An 18,554-nucleotide genomic window follows, 5' to 3' on the forward strand; every position below is an offset into this window, starting at 1 on the left:
CTTCCATTGATTTGCAGATTTTTTTTCATGGGATGGTTACAAGCTGCTTTCAGCTGTTGAGCCTGGTTCAGAGATTGTGTGCTAATGAGGTGGGCTGTGCAGTCTCTGAAGGGAGAGGGCCAGGAGTGCTGCCCACCACACTTGCAACTCATTAGCATATAATATAGTTTCTACCATGGATCTCCCTAAGGCCATGTTCACATGTTCAGTATTTGGTGTGGTTTTTTCCATCAGTATATGTAAGCCAAAACCAGGAGTGGAACAATCTGCATATATCACCCACTCCTGGGCTTAGAAGTACTGATGTAAAAATATTGAATGTGTAGACATGGCGTAAAAGAGCAAAACAGCTTTTCACAATGTAAGGATGTAATCAGCATTGGAGAATCTCCCACCATATTTTTGTTATCCCATATCAGAGACCCTTATTCCAGCGATGTATCACTTGCTGGGCTGCATGCTGTCATTTTGCTAAAATCCGTTTTATCTGCTTCAGTTCTCTGAATATTGATCTCTGTGTAACCCTGCACACCACTGGTAGCTTTCTGTCAATCAGTGGTATTATACAGAGCTTATGAATATGCTTGACTACCTGCAGGTCTACTAGTCCTCTAGTGATAATCTCCTGCTGATAAAACTAGACACTATATAGCCCAGTGAGTGACACATCACTGGAAGTCTCTGTCCCTACGTTTTGGTGCTCTCAAATTGGGTGGCAAAAACCTGGTGACAGATCCCTTGTGAATCACCTTATATAGATGCCATTAGTTTGGGGAGTAAAATCCTGATGACTGCTTCCCTGTGAAAAGCACCTCTCATCAGAAAATGACCTATTGTATAAAACAGGTTTTTGTGTTACGTGTCTTTAATGTTTTTGTCTTTTTTTTCATATCAAGATCTTTATTAAGAAAAAATAACAATTGTGCAAATTTCAGTTACTACTGGGGCTATTTTAGACACATGCTTTGTCCTTTCAGGAAGAGTTTTCAGCAGGCTCCTCGGCATCAGAGGCAGGATTACAGTGACAGGTAACAGCTTATAACACAGTATCTAACACTTTGTACAAGCTTATTAGGTGCTTCAATACAAAAAATGGGGTTTGGGATCTGACTATTGTAGCTACGTGCATGTATTGATTCCCGAAACTATATATTAAAATCTAAAAAAGTCCCAGTGGGCAGGGTGAAAGTAGCAAGAGTACTATTTTACATTTTTAATACCGATTTTGATATGTAAAAATCCCAAATATTTAAAAGAAATACATTTAATATAAAAACATATCTTAAACAGGTCATTTTCTGATACATTTTCTTTAAACCATCAGTAAAACGTCTGTCTCACATAATCATTCTGAGCATTTGTCTACTACTGGGCAGCTCCTTGATGGCAGCAGTCTGCAAAATACCCCCCGAAATAAAAATGCTTACTTGTCTTCTGTAATGGCTCTGGTCTCCCGGCAGTGAGGTAACGTTCACACTAGCGTTATGCTAGTGTGCGTCGGGTTAGCGTCGGGCGACGCACGCGTCATGCGCCCCTATATTTAACATGGGGGACGCATGCGTTTTTGTTTGTTGCGTTGTGCGACGCATGCGTCTTTTTTGCCGCAAACGTCGGACCAAGAAAACGCAACAAGTTGCATTTTTCTTGCGTCCGATTTTCGGCAAAAAACGACGCATGCGTCGCAAAACGCAGCGTTTTTGCGTGCGTTTTGCCGCGTTTTTGCGTGCGTTGTGCGTTGCGTCGCCGACACAGCGGCGCACAACGCTAGTGTGAACGTAGCCTTACATGACTGCTGCAGCCAATCAGTGGATTCTGATTAGCTGCAACCTCTCAGTATTTGGTCAGAAATGAAGTCCTTACTTCATGGTCGCACTGAGACCCAAAGAACGAGTTACTCCTAGTGTTCTCTGATCGTTTGGGCTAATAGATGTGGTCCAGAATAGGGGAATTGCCCCCTCTAAAGGTCATATATTCTATTATGGCACAGACAGAGATTGCCTTGGGACAAGCGTTAAAATATTTCTATGAAATGCAATCTTGTCTTCATATTCTTATTTTTTTGGCTGTGGTCGATTTAGAAATATATATTTTATTATATATTTCCATATGTTTTAAATGTGTCCTAATAAAAGGTTCTAACTAATGTGTACAGACTTGGTCAGAAATATTTCTTCAGTTACTTGTATTCTGCGGATTCATTTTAAATGTCTAAGCAGCGTAAAATGTCCGTCTGTAGAGAAATGGCATGAGCTTGTATGTGAAAGTCTCTAATCCATAAATATTGGGTGACTTATCTGCCCAATGTGGGATCCCCTTACGCTATAGTTCAGCCCCCCTCTCCATGCACCTGCTCTATAATTCAGCACCCCACTCCACACACGCGTGCTATAATGCAGCACCCCACTCTACGCATGCGTGCTATAATTCAGCCCCCCACACTCCACGCATGCGAGCTATAAATTATCCCCCCACACTCCACGCATGCGCTATAATTCAGCCCCTCACACTCCACGCACGCGAGCTATAATTCAGCCCCTCACACTCCACGCACGTGAGCTATAATTCAGCCCCTCACACTCCACGCACGCGAGCTATAATTCAGCCCCCCACACTCCACGCATGCGAGCTATAAATTATCCCCTCACACTCCACGCACGCGAGCTATAATTCAGCCCCTCACACTCCACGCACGTGAGCTATAATTCAGCCCCTCACACTCCACCCACGCGAGCTATAATTCAGCCCCCTCACGACTCCACGCACGCGAGCTATAATTCAGCCCCCCCACACTCCACGCACGCGCGCTATAATTCAGCCCCCCACACTCCACGCACGCGCGCTATAATTCAGCCCCCACACTCCACGCTTGCGAGCTATAATTCATTCCTCCACACATGCGAGCTATAATTCAGCCCCCAACACTCCACGCATGCGAGCTATAATTCAGCCCCCACACTCCACGCATGCGAGCCATAATTCAACCCCCCACACTCCACGTGTTTGAGACATATTTTTCCATTGAGCCGGAGTATTAAATTTGAAAGTACAAAAATAAAGCAGAATTGCTGTTTTGTCTATACTGTCACATAAAGTTAAGTTTGTGTACCCCAGGAAAACCATCCCTCATCATGAATGAGACTGAAATAGTTATGTATTCAGAAGTGACACAATAACATAAAAAAAGTGCAACACTGACATGGAGGGGTTAAACTCAATTGAAAAATGTAAAAGGATACACTTTTTTGAATCTAAATTTAAGAGGTTCTCTATCTTGTACTCCTGCCTATGGTCAGAAATATAGTAGCCAAATTTGTAAGTTTTGTACCCAAACTGCAAACCACAAGGACTTCCTGTTGCAAAACCTTGGCAGACGTCCTTGCATTTATAGCTATGATTTAGTTTGCGGCTTTAGTTTATTACAGGGTCTAATGTTTAGCATTTTTGGTGAGTAGCCTAACTCAGACCCGAAAAACACATCTGCAGCTAGATAACCATGTGAAGGGAAAAGTCATCTAGTCTAGACATTGTCATAACATGTCAAAATTTGACAAGATTGCTTCATTTTAGAAGTTTATATGTGAAAAACACTGTGGGTCACCCAAAATGGGATATGGCTTATCAGACAAATGGGTGTTTATCTGTAGAAAGGGGTGTGGCTCAAGATCCATCAACTGGTGCCACAATTTTTGCATAGAAATTGTTTTGAAAGCAAACCGCTTAGTGATGTGCGAGTGTGCTCGTTACTCGAGTTTACTGAGCATGCTCGGGTAATCTCCGAATATTTTGGGTGTGCTTGTAGATTGTTTTGTGTCCCCGCAGCTGCATGATTTGCAGCTGTTAGACAACCTGAACACATGCAGGGGTTGCCTGCTTGTTAGGGAATCCCCACATATATTCAGGCTGTCTAGCCTCTGCAAATCATGCAGCTGCGGGGGACACAAACATAATCTACGAGCACGCCCAAGATACTCGAAAATCACCCGAGCATGCTCGGAAAACTCTAGTAATGAGCACACAAGCTCATCACTAAAACGGATGCTTCTAAAGTTGTGCCAAATGTATCCAGCATGAGGCGCTGTGATTTTTTTCAACGATAGCGGTACATGGTACTACCATATTAGAACTCGCTAATGGCTAAGCTAATATTTGCAGAGATCCAAAACCAGTTTGATATCGGCTCACAATGAAAATTTTTTAGTCAACACTACTGTTTATAAACATCTCTAACCGTGATGTTGGTCTGACCACTGGGACAATAACGATCAACAGAGCAATGAACAGAAAAGCGCACTGGTGGAGCATGCGTTTCATTCACGGTCTGTGACTGCTGGAGACGTCACAGCTGTGTACCTGGCTATCTACGTGGCGCAGTATCGTGTATGCTGGTCCAGTGCTCCATTCACACTGGCTATTCGCTAGTTGGGTTGTTTTTTTATGTTTTGCGAGAGGTAGATCACACTGTACAGTCGACATAAGTCTGATTTTGCATACATCACTTTTCACTAAAAGTACCAATGAATTTAGCCACGACGTGGAAAATTACAGTTCTTTAACTAGTTGAAAACTGCTGCTGAATGCAGACTTTGCTAAAATAAAAAACATGGCAAAAAGAACCCCTAAACTGGACTTTGCATACTTGTTAACATCACGTGATTTTGGGACAGTAACAGCTGCTGTACATTGTCTATCACAATCTTCCCTTGGGCTTTGACGCAAAGCCTGGGTTATGCTGATTCACTGCCAAAATACTGCAAGTTGTTGGTTCAGGAGATAAGCCTTCATTGAACTAAATACACAAACCAACAGTAGCCACACATGTTGGTTCATGGTTATGTGGATAATATTGCATAGTATAATATTGTATAGTAGATGAAGTATAAGCAAACATCTTTACCAAATCCAACCGCTCAAAGCCTAGAGTTTATTGCCTCATTTAGTGATCAATGTGTAACAACATCTTTATGGAAGGCCTAAACTATACTGTCTTATTGAAGAACTGGCCAGGCTGGCAATAAATGCTTAAAGGGAACCTGTTACCAGATATAATATACGGCTACCACCTTTCAGCCCCATGTGACTGCATTCTATAATGCTGCACATATGCCTCCAATTCACCCTGGAAGGCAAAAAACCTTTTATTATACTCACCTGTGGCCTGGTCCGATCCGATGGGCATTGCTGGTTTTGGTCAGATGGTTCTTCTCTTCTTGCGATGCCATCCTCCTTCTGTGGGTGACGCGTCCACCATCCACAATGTTCCCCTTTGTGCTTCTCTCTGCCCTGGAAAGAGCAAAGAACTTTGGTGCACATGTGGCAGAGCTCTTTTGACCTTTCTTGGCGCATGCGCACTGCAATACTTTGCTCTGTCCTCAGCAGGTTGGAGAGAAGTGCAAAAGATGAAATAAAATCCAGCTCACTGCGATTGGATCTTGAGGGTGTTTGGAGCCCAGAAGCGCCTTCTCAAGGCTTGGAAAATGCAAAGACTCCAGCTCCAGATTTACATAAGCAATTCGGAGGACATACACAGTCAGAGATACAAATTCACATGGCCCACATCGATGCGTTTCAGATGTCTGCGCACCATTAATCATGATGCCAAGTTTTGGGAAGTGACCTTTTTTATGTTGTTGAACACACCAGTGCACTAATTAGCGTAGCTCATTAATATCTGTTATAACACACAAGTGATATACAAACAACATAAAACGTATAGAAATAAAAACACTTTGACAATTTGATGTTCCGTGGCTCAACGTTCAGCTGATCACAGTATAAGTGTAAATGTATATACCCATTATAGATTCCTAAATATATACGATCAAATATGACAGTGTATAAGCTCTACTGATAATATAGATGAGTGGTCATCTATTTAAAGGAGATAAATTATAATCTATCAGTACATACCAAAAGTTTGGACACGCCTTCTTATGTAAAGATTTTTCTGTATTTTCATGACTGTTATGTCTTATATTCCAGGTTCTTCAAAGTAGCCACCTTACCTTTTGCTTTGATGACTGCTTTGCACACTCTTGGCATTCTCTTGATGAGCTCCAAGAGGTAGTCACTGAGAATGGTCTTCCAACAATCTTGAAAGAGTTCCCAGAGATGCTTAGCACTTGTTGGCCCTTTTGCCTTCACTTTGCGGTCCAGCTCACCCCAAACCATCTCAGGTCTGGTGACTGTGGAGGCCAGGTCATCTGGCGTAGCACCCTTCTGGTTCAGTATGCCTTCAATTTTTAATAAATCCCCAACAGTGTCACCAGCAAAGCACTCCCACACCATCACACCACCTCCTCCTCCATGCTTCATGGTGGGAACCAGGCATGTAGAGTCCATCCATTCACCTTTTCTGTGTCGCACAAAGACACGGTAGTTGGAACCAAAGATCTCAAATTTGGACTCATCAGACCAAAGCACAGATTTCCACTGGTCTGATTTCCATTCCTTGTGTTCTTTAGCCCAAACAAGTCTCTTCTGCTTGTTGCCTGTCCTTAGCAGTTGTTTCCTAGCAGCTATTTTACCATGAAGGCCTGCTGCACAAAGTCTCCTCTTAAGGGTTCTTTTCCATTTGCGAGAAACACGTCCGTGTCTCGCATGTGAAAACCAAGCTCTGGCACCGCCACTTTGGAGCGGAACGTGCAGCTCCAAGTGTTGCTATGCGGCCGCACGCTCTGCTCTGGAGTGCCAGCGCCAGAGCTTGGTTTTCAGATGCGAGACACGGATGTGTTTCTCGCAAATGGAAAAGAGCCCTTACAGTTGTTGTAGAGATGTGTCTGCTGCTAGAACTCTGTGTGGCATTAACCTGGTCTCTAATCTGAGCTGCTGTTAACCAGCAATTTCTGAGGCTGGTGACTCTGTTAAACTTATCCTCAGAAGCAGAGGTGACTCTTTGTCTTCCTTTCCTGGGGCGGTCCTCATGTGGACCAGTTTCTTTGTAGCGCTTGATGGTTTTTGCCACTGCACTTGGTGACACTTTCAAAGTTTGCCCAATTTTTCAGACTGACCTTCATTTCTTAAAGTAATGATGGCCTCTCGTTTGTCTTTGCTTTTTTTTCTTGCCATAATACAAATTCTAACAGTCTATTCAATAGGACTATCAGCTGTGTATTTCTGCACAACACAACTGATGGTCCCAACACCATTTATAAGGCAAGAAATCCCATTTATTAAACCTGACAGGGCACACCTGTGAAGTGAAAACCATTCCCGGTGACTACCTCTTGAAGCTCATCAAGAGCATGCCAAGAGTGTGCAAAGCAGTCATCAAAGCAAAAGGTAACTACTTTGAAGAACCTAGAATATAAGACATATTTTCAGTTGTTTCACACTTTTTTGTTAAGTATATAACTCCACATGTGTTAATTCATAGTTTTGATGCCTTCAATGTGAATGTATAATTTTCATAGTCATGAAAATACAGAAAAATCTTAAATGAGGTGTGTCCAAACTTTTGGTCTGTACTGTGTGTGTGTGTATGCATAGAGATACTCATAAGGTTACGGTCACAAGATGGTACTAGCGCGATGCCAGGAAGTCAGCGGATTGTGACTATAATTGTAAGTTCATGGACCTTAGGTTAATCCCCCCCCCCCCCCCCTACCCAGCTGGAGTGGTGCTTTAGGGCAACTTATAATTTTCGATAATTCTTTAGACTCTAACGTAACAACCCATCATTCATGATGGTTGAGTGGCTGAATATGTCCAAAAAATGCTCGCTGATCATGCATCAAATCGTTTAGGAGGGCAAAATATTCTCATTCATCTTTTGAAAAGTGTGTAATGGTTCGCTCGTTGAATGATTGGACTGGCAAAAGTCCTACATAGGCATGGCTTTCAGTGATTTACATCGACACATGATGGATCATTGTTCAGAAGCAGCTGTAGTATTGGAATGAGTAGGTTACAAATGCTACTGTTCATAGAAAAACTTGAAATTGATTATTGTACAGTATGTAGATTTGTGCTCAAAAGTTTACATACCCGGCAGAATTTTTGCTCATTTGGATGTTTTGGGTTGTCATTATGATTTTAAAAAGAGAAACCACAGTAGTTTGACAATAAATGGCTTCACCCAACCACTAATCATGAGTGGAGAAAAAGTTTTCGTGTTATCATTCATATTCGCTTAAAGGCCAAGAAAGTAAAAATTCTGCCGGGGTATGTAAACTTTTGAGCACAACTGTAGCTATAGTTATAAAGGAAAAAATTGCTTCCATGACTGGAAAACCATTACCCTGAGTTATTGGGGCAGCAGTACAGCATAGCGGAGGTATATACACTGATAAAAGGTCATTGAGGGCCGTAAATGGCCCTGGGCCTGAGGTTCCCCACCCCTGGATTAGCTGAATAGTCAATTTTCTGATGTCAATTTCTCTTTACTCAATGTCCGTTTCTCTTTACTCACTGCCTCCTTTGTAGGTGTTGAGCTAGTAGATATTCTTACACTCCCCCAAACATGCCAATATTTTATCAACAGCGAGAGGGGAAACTTTATTTACCTTTTTAAAGCGTTACTGTTGTTTAATTTTACCTTCATATATCAATAGTACACATGAACATAAGCAACAGTGTAATATATCATCAGAGAAATCTGCTTCTTTCTCTGACAAGATTGATCAGTCATTATCAGACCGCAGTTCTGAGGTAAAATCTATTCAGTAAAGACGTTCTCATTACTGAGATAGGAGACGTCAGTTACTATGGAAACAGTTTTATATTTTTATGTGTCTCTTTAGTGTTTGCTTTAATTTGCGAAGTGCAAGTAATTCAATACCACAAGCCTCCCAAATGAGCTGGGATTACAGGTGCACGCCACTGCACCCAGTTCTGCACTTGGCAGTTCTGGTTCATCCTGTCTTGTGTGGATCAGGGCTCTACTCTGTCCCCAGCATCAATATGGTGACTCTGAGCCAGCTTCTTGGAGACACAAAGGAGGGGTTGCTCCTAGTCATCAAATATAAATCATGGACTTGTGAGGAAGAGCTAGAGGCAGAGCTCCTCCCCCTATAAAAATAGACCTAGCAGCTGCCATCTTCTATCTCCGTAATGGGAAAGTCTTCACTGAATACAGATTTTACCTCAGAATTGAGAATTTTGGTAATCACTGATCAGTTCTTTGATGGACGCAAATTCCTCTAATATTCCTAAGGCTAGGTTCACATTGCGTTGGGGCAATCCGTTAAGCACATAGCGCTAGCGGATTGCGCTAATGCAATGTTTGTTTTGGGGCCGCATTCGCCCTCCTCGCTAGAGCAGATCCCCGATCTGCGCTAGCGAGGGACGGACCTCGGACGCTGCGATGCGCTACAGGCAGAAATCACATTGGTGCCAATGGGTGCGCTAACGGACCCATTGCACGGTGTTAATTGTGACATTTTCGCCGTGCAATGCAGTCCGTTAGCGTTAACCCATTAACGCAATGTGAACCTAGCCTAAGATATATCACAAAGTTGCTTATTTTTACGTATACTATTGATCTATGAAATAAATTATAACAAATTGTTATACTAGAATTTGTCCACATTTTTGGGGGACTTTTTTCTTAAATGACTGACTAAAAATAATTTTTTTACAGTTTGCCTCCTATAGCTGATGTATCCTGTGGTCTATTGTGTTATCGAGGCTGGCCAAATTATCTTTATTTTATCGATGTGTTGGGGACATGTTTACGTGGCACTTACATTATATGGGTATGACCGGTTCTCCTGCTGCTGAAGAATCTGTCTACTTGTATAATAGTAAGTGCCACAAAACCATGTCATCCTCACGTCTGGTAAAAATGAATTACCGGTATGCAGCCAGCCATAGACCATGTAATACAGCGGCTGCAAGATGCAAATGGTGCAATATTTTTAATGAAACCCAACTGCAATTTTTTTTATTTTTTTGCCACAATTTTCGTGCATTAAAGTAACATAGTAACATAGTTAGTAAGGCCGAAAAAAGACATTTGTCCATCCAGTTCAGCCTATATTCCATCATAATAAATCCCCAGATCTAGGTCCTTCTACAGAACCTAATAATTGTATGATACAATATTGTTCTGCTCCAGGAAGACATCCAGGCCTCTCTTGAACCCCTCGACTGAGTTCGCCATCACCACCTCCTCAGGCAAGCAATTCCAGATTCTCACTGCCCTAACAGTAAAGAATCCTCTTCTATGTTGGTGGAAAAACCTTCTCTCCTCCAGACGCAAAGAATGCCCCCTTGTGCCCGTCACCTTCCTTGGTATAAACAGATCCTCAGCGAGATATTTGTATTGTCCCCTTATATACTTATACATGGTTATTAGATCGCCCCTCAGTCGTCTTTTTTCTAGACTAAATAATCCTAATTTCGCTAATCTATCTGGGTATTGTAGTTCTCCCATCCCCTTTATTAATTTTGTTGCCCTCCTTTGTACTCTCTCTAGTTCCATTATATCCTTCCTGAGCACCGGTGCCCAAAACTGGACACAGTACTCCATGTGCGGTCTAACTAGGGATTTGTACAGAGGCAGTATAATGCTCTCATCATGTGTATCCAGACCTCTTTTAATGCACCCCATGATCCTGTTTGCCTTGGCAGCTGCTGCCTGGCACTGGCTGCTCCAGGTAAGTTTATCATTAACTAGGATCCCCAAGTCCTTCTCCCTGTCAGATTTACCCAGTGGTTTCCCGTTCAGTGTGTAATGGTGATATTGATTCCCTCTTCCCATGTGTATAACCTTACATTTATCATTGTTAAACCTCATCTGCCACCTTTCAGCCCAAGTTTCCAACTTATCCAGATCCATCTGTAGCAGAATACTATCTTCTCTTGTATTAACTGCTTTACATAGTTTTGTATCATCTGCAAATATCGATATTTTACTGTGTAAACCTTCTACCAGATCATTAATGAATATGTTGAAGAGAACAGGTCCCAATACTGACCCCTGCGGTACCCCACTGGTCACAGCGACCCAGTTAGAGACTATACCATTTATAACCACCCTCTGCTTTCTATCACTAAGCCAGTTACTAACCCATTTACACACATTTTCCCCCAGACCAAGCATTCTCATTTTGTGTACCAACCTCTTGTGCGGCACGGTATCAAACGCTTTGGAAAACTCGAGATATACCACGTCCAATGACTCACCGTGGTCCAGTCTATAGCTTACCTCTTCATAAAAACTGATTAGATTGGTTTGACAGGAGCGATTTCTCATAAACCCATGCTGATATGGAGTTAAACAGTTATTCTCATTGAGATAATCCAGAATAACATCCCTCAGAAACCCTTCAAATATTTTACCAACAATAGAGGTTAGACTTACTGGCCTATAATTTCCAGGTTCACTTTTAGAGCCCTTTTTGAATATTGGCACCACATTTGCTATGCGCCAGTCCTGCGGAACAGACCCTGTCGCTATAGAGTCACTAAAAATGAGAAATAATGGTTTATCTATTACATTACTTAGTTCTCTTAGTACTCGTGGGTGTATGCCATCCGGACCCGGAGATTTATCTATTTTAATCTTATTTAGCCGGTTTCGCACCTCTTCTTGGGTTAGATTGGTGACCCTTAATATAGGGTTTTCATTGTTTCTTGGGATTTCACCTAGCATTTCATTTTCCACTGTGAATACCGTGGAGAAGAAGGTGTTTAATATGTTAGCTTTTTCCTCGTCATCTACAACCATTCTTTCCTCACTATTTTTTAAGGGGCCTACATTTTCAGTTTTTATTCTTTTACTATTGATATAGTTGAAGAACAGTTTGGGATTAGTTTTACTCTCCTTAGCAATGTGCTTCTCTGTTTCCTTTTTGGCAGCTTTAATTAGTTTTTTAGATAAAGTATTTTTCTCCCTATAGTTTTTTAGAGCTTCAATGGTGCCATCCTGCTTTAGTAGTGCAAATGCTTTCTTTTTACTGTTAATTGCCTGTCTTACTACTTTGTTTAGCCACATTGGGTTTTTCCTATTTCTAGTCCTTTTATTCCCACAAGGTATAAACCGCTTACACTGCCTATTTAGGATGTTCTTAAACATTTCCCATTTATTATCTGTATTCTCATTTCTGAGGATATTGTCCCAGTCTACCAGATTAAGGGCATCTCTAAGCTGTTCAAACTTTGCCTTCCTAAAGTTCAATGTTTTTGTGACTCCCTGACAAGTCCCCCTAGTGAAAGACAGGTGAAACTGCACAATATTGTGGTCGCTATTTCCTAAATGCCCAACCACCTGCAGATTTGTTATTCTGTCAGGTCTATTAGATAGTATTAGGTCTAAAAGTGCTGCTCCTCTGGTTGGATTCTGCACCAATTGTGAAAGGTAATTTTTCTTGGTTATTAGCAGAAACCTGTTGCCTTTATGGGTTTCACAGGTTTCTGTTTCCCAGTTAATATCCGGGTAGTTAAAGTCCCCCATAACCAGGACCTCATTATGGGTTGCAGCTTCATCTATCTGCTTTAGAAGTAGACTTTCCATGCTTTCTGTTATATTTGGGGGTTTGTAGCAGACCCCAATGAGAATTTTGTTACCATTTTTCCCTCCATGAATTTCAACCCATATGGACTCGACATCCTCATTCCCTTCGCTAATATCCTCCCTTAAAGTGGACTTTAGACAAGACTTTACATAGAGACAAACCCCTCCTCCTCTCCGATTTTTACGATCCTTTCTAAACAGACTGTAACCCTGTAAGTTAACTGCCCAGTCATAGCTTTCATCTAACCATGTCTCGGTTATTCCCACTATGTCAAAGTTACCTGTAGATATTTCTGCTTCTAGTTCTTCCATCTTGTTTGTCAGGCTTCTGGCGTTTGCGAGCATGCAGTTTAGAGGATTTTGTTTTGTTCCAATCTCCTCACTGTGGATTGTTTTAGAAATGTTCTTACCTCCCTTCTGAGTATGTTTTCCTGGGTCGTCTTTGTTCGGGGGAAAAAAATTGGACAATCCCACTTAAGAATAACAGGATTGATTTTTCTGGAAACCCAACAAGGTGGATTCTTCTATTATTTGGCATCAGTCATCGGTAAAATGGTGATGACATCATCATACCGTAGACTGTTCAGATTAGCGTACTTCATGGTCCATATACAGCCTGCAATGCCTGACTGACCGGTCTCCTGACTCAAACTGACAGCTTTATAGACACACATAAGGCTGTAAATTCAGGAGAGGAAGAAGCACAGTGGCTCCAGACATTGCAGTCCTTATACAGACTGAAATACGCCCTGGACATCCTGTCCTCTTAACAAATAGCACCTGCTAATTTGTAAACAAGTAGATTTTTACAAGACCCCATTTTCTTTAGTCTGGGATCCCCTATCGGATACAAGCTAACCCCTGCACCCCTGGCCCTCCTACTTTATATTTTTAGCTGAGCGAACAGGAATGATGTGTATGTGTATGACCTGCCATAGGCAATTGGATTGCTTGTACTGTTAACGACATGCATAGAGTTGTGTGCCTCCCTCAATGTTCTTTCCATTGCTGGAGAAATACTGCACCATTAATCCTAAATACTGAAAACCGCTCTTTCAACAAATGCTAAAAGTCCATTGTAGGAAAAGTTGCTTTTCATTTATGTGAAAATGTCGGATTCTCAGGATTAGTAAGTGCACATCTACATAAGTACGTGTGTTGGCTCTCCACGTTGATATTATGGGGGTGTATTTGCTTACCTTTTTAACATGATGTTGGTTCTACGGATTTTAGTTGTAATATTTGTTTTAATTGCCCATTTCCCCCCACACACACCCTTGGGAACGTGTTTCGGAACATCTGTTGCTTACATTTCAGCACTACTAAATTAAGACCTGTCCTTGAGGGAAGGGAAGCATAGCCTTGTAAATTGTGCTTGTTTTCGATGCTATGAGCTTATGTTTTGAGCTTTCATTGGTCTGTATATTTAGATTACCGTAGATTTGTTGGTTAACCTATATATGGTGATGATAATGTGTTTTCATGATTATTTAACCACGTATTGCTGTGTTTGGAGCATCTGTGCTGACTGACTTCTGTTAAGCCTTCCATACACTATAGCTGTTGGTCGAACAATTATTCAGCTGATCGGCCGAATATCTCTCTCCTGAGTCAACCATATCACAGGAACAGTCAGCTCAGTGCTTCTGTGTCCTCATTGAAGGGGACGTCACCAGACTCTTCTGGAAGCAGCTCATCTCCCAGAGAGTGGAAGGATCGTCCTTTTGAAATCCGAAATTCCAGATCTTTCTCTTCCCCGACATCGGGAGACCACCATCCACATTAACTATCGGCGGTTTCAGCTGATATTAGTCTGGTGTTTTGTAGTCTTTAGTATTGTACAAGTATCTGGATTGAGCGGTTAGAAACATTGTTTATATTTTTGTCACAAATTTTTAATGGCAATATCACAAATATTTTTAAATAAATGTAGGTTGAATAACCGACATCCAGTCGCTGACATTTTCATTAGTTATGGTGCCTCCTATATTTTCTCTTCCAATAATTTTTATTGAACATTCAAAAATTTTCAAAGGGTGGGAAGGGGAAACATGGGGAATTGGGGAAAAAGGAAGGCGGAGAGGGGAGAAAGGGATAAGGAGGAAAAATAGGGATAGACAGGCAAACATATATATCAGAAATACACATTTTTAGGCTGGGTTCACACTGCGTTCAGTGTCTCCGTTAAACGGACTACATTACACCGCGGCATAACGCGGTGTAACGTAGTCCGTTAACGCCGCCATTGAATGCAATGTCGAACGCATCGCTAGCGCACGCCCACAATAGGCGTGCGCTAGCGATGTGCCGTCATTGAGTGACGGACCCGAGATGCGGGCTGCAGCGTTTCCGGGTCCGTCACTGGTAGCGCAGATAGAGCTAGCAGATGCTCCATCTGCGCTAGCACTGTGCCAAAGTCGGCACTTGCATTAGCGCCGTCCATTTACCGTATGCATTGAACGGACTGCACTAACGCAATGTGAACCTACGCAGCTTAATATTTCAACACCTAAAATCAAAACAGGTATTAATAATCATACAAAGATTGAGATGCAAAATCCACAAAGTACAGAGTATTATCATGCATGAGTAATATACATATATCGAGTAATGTATGAAGGTATGAAGAAACATGAGAGCCTGTCGCGTCTGGAAACACCTTAAGATGATTATAGGACTACAGTAGTTAGAGGGATAAGTCCGGTTATTTTATTATAGCAAGTGGAATAAAGATCTTTTCAAGTGGGATACATGTTTGCTGAAAACAGAGAGGAGCGTACAGGAGAGTCTGTAGAAGATGATATTGGTGCCTCTATATTTTCAATGGCCGTTGGATGAGCGTAGGAGTGGGAGTTTGCTGAAATCCAACTAGTCCGATCCTTCTTTTCTTCAACATTTGTTTTTGGGCGAGTCGTAACACCTCATACACATAGTTAGCCTATCATGCCAAAATCAATGGGTATGGTTGGCTTTTCTCTTTGTTATATGGAAGTCTATATTTTGGGAGTTTCAGCTCTAATGACTTGGAACATACTAGAATTATATCCCAAATGTGACTGAGCTCTGATGGACAGATTTATCAAAACTGCCTAAAAACTAAACTGGTAGATATGGGAAACGTTTGAATCAACCATATGGTTTGATCTGAGCGCTTTCCTGTGCAGTGTTTAAATGCAGGGGCACTGAAGCTGGCCGGATCCAGCACGGAGCTTGCCTAGGTGATCAGCCACTCTGAGACTACAGGGTGGCCGGTAACCTAGGCAATGAGCTGTGCACAATAGATTTAAAAATCCCTCTGTTCTAAAGAACGGGGAGGGCTTTTGATAAAAGGAAATTGCAGTTACGATACTTGTTTTTACAAGCACTTTTAAAATTGTATCCATTAATGAAGATGACAACCCTTAAGAAACGAGAATACTGTGCAATCCAAAATGTGCTTTTTCTATCCCTGTTGTGGGCCTTCACCATGACCTGGGTAGATATACCGTAACTTCTCAAACATATTTTGATTACTAAGCAATTTGTTTTGCAGTTGAAATACAGCAAAAAGGTTATCCCCCTAATGGTAAGTTGATTACAGGGTATCCAATTGCTGACACCTTAGCAATGTTTCCCTGCAAAGCCTCCAGAGGGAAAGTGTAAGCATTGCATAGTGCCTATTGAAATTAAAGAATGCTTGAATGTCTGCTTCATAGATGGCACGTCTCCGTATGCAAGTGAAGAAATTTCCATATTGGAAGTCTCTGATCTCTTCCTTTCGTCTGGGATTTATTACAAGCGCCCTCCCCCCTGCCATTTGACCAGTCCGTGTGATTAATGACGAGTCAGCTGTAGTCCATGTAAGCCTGTCCAAGCGGTTGCCATGGCAGTACCAAGCTTCATGGGAACATTGAGGATGACTAACTAATGACTGCTTCATCCATGCAGGTCAGCAAGCTCCTGTCTGGTATGGGGAAGAGAAGGGAACCTGCATGGTGTTCTGTGTAATGTAAATGGAAAATGGAGAAGGATCCGAATTTTTCAGATTGCTTAGAGTATCTGATTTTTGGATGGCAAACCGTGAATACAAATTTCACTGTACTTGTGGTTAAAGGGAGTCTGTCTCTTACACCCCCCTCCCCAAAACGCAAATTGAAATATTGATCATTCATATAGGGCTATATACAGTCGATTTGACTAATTTACTATCTATCTGTCTATCTCTAGGCATATCTGCGTGTGTATATGTATATATATTATATAAATGAGGGGGCTTTGGCGCACCCTTAGCGTGGCCACAAGTTACAGTACACTGTACAATCCTCTGTATCTCCCCTTAATTTGATTGAAAGCACTCAAGTGCTGCCTAATCAAAATCCTCAGCGCTGCAATAAGGTGTCAGTGTGTTCTCATCCCTCCCCTGTGGGTAGCGGCCCCTCGTTCTCCTCTCTTCTTTTGCTGCCCCTTGCTTTGTGACCCTGTGTGCAGTGAGTAGCCTCTATAGAAGGATGAGCACACACCTGCGGACAATGACACAGCATGTGATCTAGACTCCTGCAGTGTCAGTGCCTGCAGGGCTGGGGATTTAGATAAGGCAACACTCCAAAGGGGGCGCTGTCACTTACCATAATGGGAGGTGCTGAGGATGTCAATTGAGGGGGCAGACCAGTGCTTGCCATGCCAAGGGTGCAGCGAAGCCCCCTCCTCTATATATGTACTAAATCTTTTTATAAAATGCGCTGTAGATTTTACCAGTTTCAAGTATGAATTGTGTAGGGGCGAAGTCCCTTGTATGAAAATGTTGTGGAATTAATGGTGTCATAAAAGTAAAATAAATATATCAATTTCTAAACTTCTCATGTTTTGCGGTATGCAACTTTTCTTCCTCCCCATATGTCATTAAAAAAAACTTTAGTGCTCAGTTAACATCTACTAAGCTTTATTTGCTAAAGTAAGAGATGGTTTTAGAAGCTCAATTCATGAAGCAGTTATTTTTCAATATGTTCATAGAGGCGTTTTTATGTTTACTGAGTTTTGTACTAAGTCACTAAAATCATGGGCTACATATACTCTAGAGCTTAGACATTAAAAAAAAACCAGGTTAATGGATCTTAACATTGAAACCCACAGCTGTAAAGACCAAATCTGCATGGATTGGCATGGATTTTATGGCAGATTTGAGCACTCACAGCAGTGGCGTGTGATGTGATAAGTAAATATGGAGTAAATGCAGGGCGGGATCCAGGATTCTTCACGTATGTGTCAGTAGGGGTTTCTGACTCCCACCCTTTCTTTACATGAATTGTACCTTGTTTTACAGACTTTTTGAGGTGCAAATCATTAATTAGGCTTCTTCCACATTTCCGTCGGTACGCGGCCGTCGCTAAGCGTCGGCGCGACGTACCGATGAACGTTGTGAAAATTCTGTGCAACGTGGGCAGCGGATGCAGTGTTTCAACGCGTCTGCTGCCCACAGTAAAGTCCCAGGGAGGAGGGGTTGGAGTTCCGGCCGCGCCTGCGCCCTTAAAATTGCAGGACCCGATGTACAAAAAAAAGTTCCCTTGAACGTTTTTTCACTACAACGGTCTGCCAAAAAACGACGCATCCAGTGCATGACGTATGGAACTTGTGTCCATACGTCGCGATGCGTCGGTAATACAAGTCTATGGGGAAAAAAACGCATCCGGCGGCAACTTTGTAGGATGCGTTTTTTCACCAAAATGACTCGGCAAAAGAGTATTCAGGATTAAGTGTATATAGTATGGGCCCAATCAATTCTAAAGTACTGTATAATTGGGTTAAACCTTTAAGCAGATCAAATGGGAAATCCAACAAAAGTAGAGAGTATATCCATAGAATAATATGCATTAATGTATGCCATTAATCCTTATAAATAAGCTTGTTTGTATAAAATTGGAGACAGAGGGATAAAGTATGATCACTGCATTACTATTCTATATGACAATAATTTAATATGGTCACTTCTGTACATTCAAGAAACAGAAGGTGCTTCCATACCCTAAAGTAGCCAGCAGAGCCCACCGATTTCCAGATGACTTGAGTTCCTGGTCAGGGTGAAAGAAGGATTGGGATTATGAACACCCGATCCTTTGATTCTCTC

General features: G+C 41.9%; 1 protein-coding gene across 4 annotated transcripts in view; it reads left to right on the forward strand.

Annotated features, from left to right (window-relative positions):
• AFF1 (ALF transcription elongation factor 1) overlaps positions 1-18,554 on the forward strand; it is a 110,204-nt gene that overhangs the window by 1,227 nt on the left and 90,423 nt on the right. For 2 of the 4 annotated variants that reach the window (XM_069743374.1, XM_069743375.1), the window contains exon 2: positions 978-1,028. The exons of the other annotated variants lie outside the window; for them this stretch is intronic. In XM_069743374.1, coding sequence (XP_069599475.1) covers positions 978-1,028 — 51 coding nt within the window. The remainder of the gene's footprint in view (positions 1-977; positions 1,029-18,554) is intronic. 4 annotated transcript variants of the gene reach the window in all.

The sequence above is a fragment of the Ranitomeya imitator genome, chromosome 1, assembly GCF_032444005.1.
Source record: "Ranitomeya imitator isolate aRanImi1 chromosome 1, aRanImi1.pri, whole genome shotgun sequence".
Classification (NCBI taxonomy): domain Eukaryota; kingdom Metazoa; phylum Chordata; class Amphibia; order Anura; family Dendrobatidae; genus Ranitomeya; species Ranitomeya imitator.